Genomic DNA, 6,000 nt, shown 5'->3' on the forward strand with positions numbered 1-6,000 from the left:
TTTCCAGCTCCTACTCGCAGTGATGGATTAACCCTGGGCACCAGGTGAGAAGCCCAGTGCACCGCTCCTGAGTTCAAGGCAAGGGATGAAGCAGCAATGACTGCTCATCACACCACCATCCCTTTAACACCCAGATGAGGTTGACAGTGAGGCCCTGCTGCACATTCCAAAGGACTTGCTGAGGAGAGGAGAGAAGTTGCGTGTCTGTGGGAACCAGTGGTAAGGCTCCGAGCTGAGGGGCACCATTCCCTCTCAGAGCTTCTGCTGCTGAGCCCCCAGGATTCCTTCTCCTCTCCCACACCTCCTTTCACCCACCAGCCATAGAGACTCTCACATAAGACAGAGGTCCTCTAGCTGTCTGCATAGTGCTTCCCAAGATCTAAGTTTGAACATGAAGCCTCATCCACTCAGCCATTTCAGCCCATCCTAATCCTGTAACAGACGCAGTTCTCTGCCCTCTATGAGCACTGCTCACACCACATGACAACCAATGACAGAAGACAGACCATGTGATGAGAGATATCCTCATTGGCTGTCATCTTGAATTTTGGCAGGAAGCCATGGAAATACTCAGTTTGAATAAAGTAGTTTCATTTTGGTTGTATGGTTTATATTTTCAGTTATTAATTTACACCCAATCAATATTTGCTCCTTTATTATTTTGGGCAGTATTTTAAAATCTGACTGTAATGTCGTGTTGTTTCATTGCTGGATGTTTCTATTTGGTGTGGCTTATTTTTGTATTTTACTTTCTCCTCCCATTTATTTCTGCTTTCTAAACTTTTTCATGATTGGCTGATGTTCCTAGAACCAGACCTGAAGCCCAAGAGACGGGTGGTTTCTGTCAGCTGCAGCAGTGGCTTGTTGCACCACTCCAGTCAAAGTTTGGCTAGTGCTATGAAGATAACTCTGCCTGGGTTAGAGGAGTGCATCAGCAGCTGGAGATTGCATTGGGTTAAAAACGCGTTGCTCCCTAAAATGCGGAGAATATATCGTCAGGCCCTGCTCAGTTTCTAGGTTCATTAAATAACCAATAAGTTTTTCACATATTTTCCATATTCTTTCTCCTGTCAAACAGCCAAATGGAACAATTATAACAGACCATGTTCCCGAACAACACAAAGGCTCCTAATGTTTACATTGGACCCCACACTGAACAGGCTGCTAGGATCTGGTCTCTCTCCTTCCAAATTACATTTGCCTCCCTATCATTCCTGCAGTACACACTGTAGTTCCAGTAATCAGTGCTACGAGGTCCTCCTCAGGTGACTGGCAGACAAGTGATGGACAGGATGAAGGATATATCAGAAGAAAGAAGTCTTCCTGCCACTTGGCGTCCCTGCTGCTAGTGCTCTCAGGACCTGGTTTCCACTCTGCCTTAGTGAGGAGAGGTTGCTGATGTTCACCCCTCAGGCAATGCCTGGAAAAATGGAAAAACAAAGATTAATAAGAGGGTCCACATCAACTGCTGTATCTGTAATGGCAACTGGCAGCAGCAGATGGCATGTGCCTGTAATGTGTGAGAACAGACTTCCAGCTCTCATATCAACTGGTTGCAGAGCCTAGTAGTGCAAGTGACCCTTCCCTCCTCTTCCTGTTTAATTTCTGATCAGAAGCTAGCAGGCTACCTTGGTTAGGCCTCAGGGAAATCAGAATCTCTACAGCTTCCCTGCCACTCAGCCTAACCATAGAGGTTAGTCCTCTACTAAACGCCACAAGAGCAAGAAGCCCTCTCACAAACAAAGCAGAGAGCCCAGCTCTCATGTAAGGAAGCCTGACAGACCTTCCTTCCCTGAGAAGCCAAAGAGAAATCCAAGTCCATCTCCCCTGGAATTTCTGTGGAGGAGGAGAAAGTTTTTCATCCTCTTCAGAGTCAGATTCTGAAATTGCCTCCCTGAGGAGTTTTGAAATTGCCTCCTTGAGGAGTTTTAATGCGTAGTACATGAGCCATAGAACTGCAGTGCTCAAGGCTCTGAGCTGGTTAGAGTATTCTTTCCCACCTGCTACTTCACAGTGAAAGAATATTCCTGACCTTTACAAAAAGTGTTTTACCCACTGTTTTCAATCTAAAGGGAAGATTCGCTTATGTTTGGGAAAACCCTGGGGAGAAAGCTTTGTGGTTATATTCAGTGAAACAGATAGACTTCCTAAGGAGAAGAGTGATATCTGGGCCTCCTCACTAAAAATCCATGCCAAGAGTACAATGTTCTCTCAGAAGTATGATGTTCCTTGGAAAGGGGAAACTTCTGTATCTGACCTGTTCAGACAAAAAATGGAATTGGCCTTAAAGAAGGCAAAGAGATGACAGGTTCCTAAGCTCAGTACACTTCTGCCCCAAAGCCAACAAACTTCTTCAGAGGAACATTTACTTTACTGACCTAATTTCCACAGCTTGGATACTACAATAGCTACCGAAGGGCAGGAGGAAGTCCTTGGGCAAATCCTTATACTAACAAATCCAGTTACTGACTTCCTGCAGCCATGTTCCCCACATTCCTTTGGAGATAGAATTAACTAGTTTCTAAGACGGGGAAAATACCAGACAAATGAGTTCATTCCATCAGTTCAAATGGTTAACAGATAGAATTTGCCTCACTTTCCTCAGGCTTAAGAAACGTTCTCTCCTTATGCCTCTGACCTTTCAAAAAGGAGATGATGTAAGCAAATGTACCCAGCACCTCTCAGAAGTTTGTGCCAATCTTCCTGTCTGTTGAGGACAGCTAGATGAAAGCATTTTCTCTCTTGTTTGTAGTACCAGAAATTCAAAATGGAATCTCTTTGGCCTAATGTCAGCTGGAGAATTCTTAGCATCCACAGACCTGCAAAACTCATGTTTCCATGTACCTATCACAAGCATCTCATGAGAATTACCTAAGAATGAAAATAGCAGCCGGTCCTGCCATAAGTCATGGCTCTGTACATTTTCACAAAGATTCTGATTGTAGCCAACTAATGATGCTGGGCTGAAGGCAGTTGGAATTAGTCAAAAATAAAAATTACTTTAAAATGATATATAATCATCAGATTGTGTTTATTGCTAAGGTATGCTACAGTCAGATTTTATCACCATTTCCTTTGTCCTCCTTCCCCTTCCTTTCTATTGTGTGTTACACTCATTTCCAGCTCTTCAAGACATGGGTTGTGTCTTCCTATGTGTTTGTACAACACTTAGCACAAAGGGGTCCAGATTCTAATTGATGTCTTTTGGTGTTATTGCAATGCAAATAATAAATGGTAATAATATAGTATGGTAGCAGGTGCCCTTCACTGCGAAAGGGATTAAGTTCTGTCATATTTAGATAACTGGTAAGTCAATCTCTTCCAAAGGCTCTGGTTGTGGTTCAGAAAATTTTATCTTCTTTTACCCATGGGCTTTATCATAAATCCTTGAGCGCACTCTGGAGGATCAGAGGATCTTGGCCCTTTACAAGCCTGTTTCATCACTTGGAAAGCCCACAGATATTTGTCTCATGAAAGGCCCTAGAATATTGTTTCACTAGTGACCAGGACATCCTCTAAGTACCACGCTGTCCTGCAGCTCCTTGGCTCACAGAAAATCTTTACTTTCTTCTGCTCTCACAATAGGACTAATTTCATTTCTGAAGAAGAAAACCCTTCCAGAAGAATGTCAGGAAATCTCTGCTCTGGTGAGACACGCCTGCTCCTTTTCTCAAGGGATTTGCATGCTCACATCTTGCCTGGACCATCGTAATGACAGATGCCAGTTTCCTTGCAAAGAGAGTTTGTATGAATTAGATAAGTGCTCAAAGAACCAGAAGCATCTTCATAAGAGCAGACTGGAAATGAAAGCAGTTCACCTGCTACTTCTGCATCACAAGCCATTCTACATTACACTTTTTTGCATCAGTCCATCTAGACAATGCTGTGGTGATGTCTTACCACATGTATAGAGGCGGGGGAACATTGTAGCCCTTCTCCTACCCACGCTGAAATGGGCAGAAGAGAATCTTGTGACATTCACAGCCGTCCACATAGCTGAGAAAGTCCGCATCAGAGCAATTTGGCTCAGCAGTTCCAGCATATATCACAGGGATTGGAGCTTCAATCCACAAGTATTTCACCAGATGTGCAGGATGTGGGAAATTCTAATAATACACGTTTGCCACAAGCCACAGCTGTAAAGTGCCTCAGTTCTGCCGCAGATATAGGGGCCCCTTGCACTAAGGATAGACACATTCTTTGTTCCCTGAAATTGCAGCCTGCTGTGAACCTTCCCTCCTTTCCCCCTCATTCCCCAGGTGCTGAGAAAAGTACAAAGGGACAAGATGAAGTGGATTCTCATAATTCCAGGTTAGCCATGGAACAGCCTGTGTGTGCAACTGTCCTTAGCCAAGCCCTGGACTCTTCATTTCTTAATCAATAGGAACTGATTCACAATGATAAGAACATCCTTTTCTTATGGATATAGCTTGTGAGAGACTGACCCTGAAGTGCCAAGTTCTCCCTGACTCAGACATTAATACCCTTCTTAAGTCTTTAACACAAGCAACCAATGGCAAGTACAACCTAATCTGAAAAGCCTTCTCCTTATGAGTTAGTTCCCTCTTTGGGTGCTAAATACCTGATTTTAAAATATTTTTTCCAATGGAGCCTAAAGAAAAGCCCTAGTACCTGAAAGGACCTGGCTGCTGTGTTTTAGTTCTCTCAGATATAATGCCACCTTCCCTGTGCAACCTCATCCCCTACTTAGAAGTGTTCTAAAAGCAGCCAAGCACCTGAAGTCTAAATTCCATGCAAGCCCACCTCCCTGGAGGAGCCTAAGGTGGCCAGAATACAGTGCCATCCTCCTTTTAAATCTGTGGACACAGGTGGCATTTTCAGTTACAATTCGATCAGCTAGAAGATTAGGAGAAATCACAACCATTTGATGCCATTTTCAATTTGTTGCCTTTCTTCCTGTGCTCAGCTGCATTCCCAAGACATATCCGAGCTCTCACAGTGAGCAAAAGGTGTCCCTTGTTTCCTTTCCTTCAGAGCAACTCAGGATGTGACAAAGAAAGGATCCTACATTTGTGCAACATGACCTGAAGCCTCTCACATTTTACCTAGAAAAGACAAAAGTCTTTCAGATTAGCTGATTCTTTCTGTGGGTTCTGTAGCAGCACAGAAATGCAAAGCAGCTTGTGAAGTATTGACTTCTCCATTTGTTCCCCTGTTCTTGAAGCATCACTCTGAGAAGGGGTCCTTTGTAAAAGTCCTTTGGGCCAGGGCTCAGGTTGCTTCCAGGAGAGAAACTGGAATGGATACTATAGAAGAGATTTGCAAAGCAGCCACCTGGAAGCCCAGCTGCTCCTTTACTAAGAATCATAGGTGCATGTTAGTGACTCATTTTATTCAGCTTTTGGGTAACCCATTCTAAGGGCTCCAATTTAAAATTCTAACTTTTTTTTTTTGAGTCAAGGAGTATGTTTTCCCCTCCCTAATTTGTCTAATTGGTGCTGCTATGTAAAGATCATTAAGATGGGTTCCTGGAGCTCTTGTCAGCTAGGTGCCTTCTCAGTTACTGTTGTTCTGCATTGTGTATGGATTGAGTTTGTCACCCTCATGGGCTCCATGTGCACTAGCAGCAATGACCTCTTGAATTTTTATCTGAGCCATCCTTCTGCCTGACATCACCTGTGGAGAGGTGATGGAGATAGGTGAGCCCCTTAATACAGATTCCAGGAGCTAAATGTTGCAGATATCCTTTTAATAAGTGAGGAACCTTTTTTGTACAGTGAAACCGTCCCCAGAAGTTTCTCCAGCTCTCCCAGTGCTATGGAATCTGTCCTGCATTGAGAACCCAGCTCCACCATCAAAATCTGTCATCACAAACCATTGACAACAGTGAACTGCCATGGGGGGCCATGACTGTTTTAGGCTGCAGTCCAAGTGATGGCTCAAGGTCCCCTGTATTCTCTGCCTCTGATGGGATGAGTACCTCGGGCAGACACAAGACAGTTTAGTGGCAGCCAGAAAGTACAGAAAGGGATTTGTGAA

The 6,000-nt window shown here is 44.0% G+C and overlaps 1 protein-coding gene across 6 annotated transcripts in view; it reads left to right on the plus strand.

The window, feature by feature from the left end:
* The window catches only part of TTLL5 (tubulin tyrosine ligase like 5), a 213,984-nt gene extending 211,058 nt beyond the window's left edge, over window positions 1-2,926 (plus strand). For 3 of the 6 annotated variants that reach the window (XM_074955972.1, XM_074955974.1, XM_074955973.1), the window contains exon 33: window positions 8-2,926. In XM_074955972.1, coding sequence (XP_074812073.1) covers window positions 8-48 — 41 coding nt within the window. In that variant the 3' untranslated portion in view covers window positions 49-2,926. The remainder of the gene's footprint in view (window positions 1-7) is intronic. The other 3 variants (XM_074955975.1, XM_074955976.1, XM_074955977.1) reach the window with 1 other exon arrangement.
* Window positions 2,927-6,000: the final 3,074 nt, after the last annotated feature.

The sequence above is a fragment of the Natator depressus genome, chromosome 6, assembly GCF_965152275.1.
Source record: "Natator depressus isolate rNatDep1 chromosome 6, rNatDep2.hap1, whole genome shotgun sequence".
Classification (NCBI taxonomy): Eukaryota; Metazoa; Chordata; order Testudines; family Cheloniidae; genus Natator; species Natator depressus.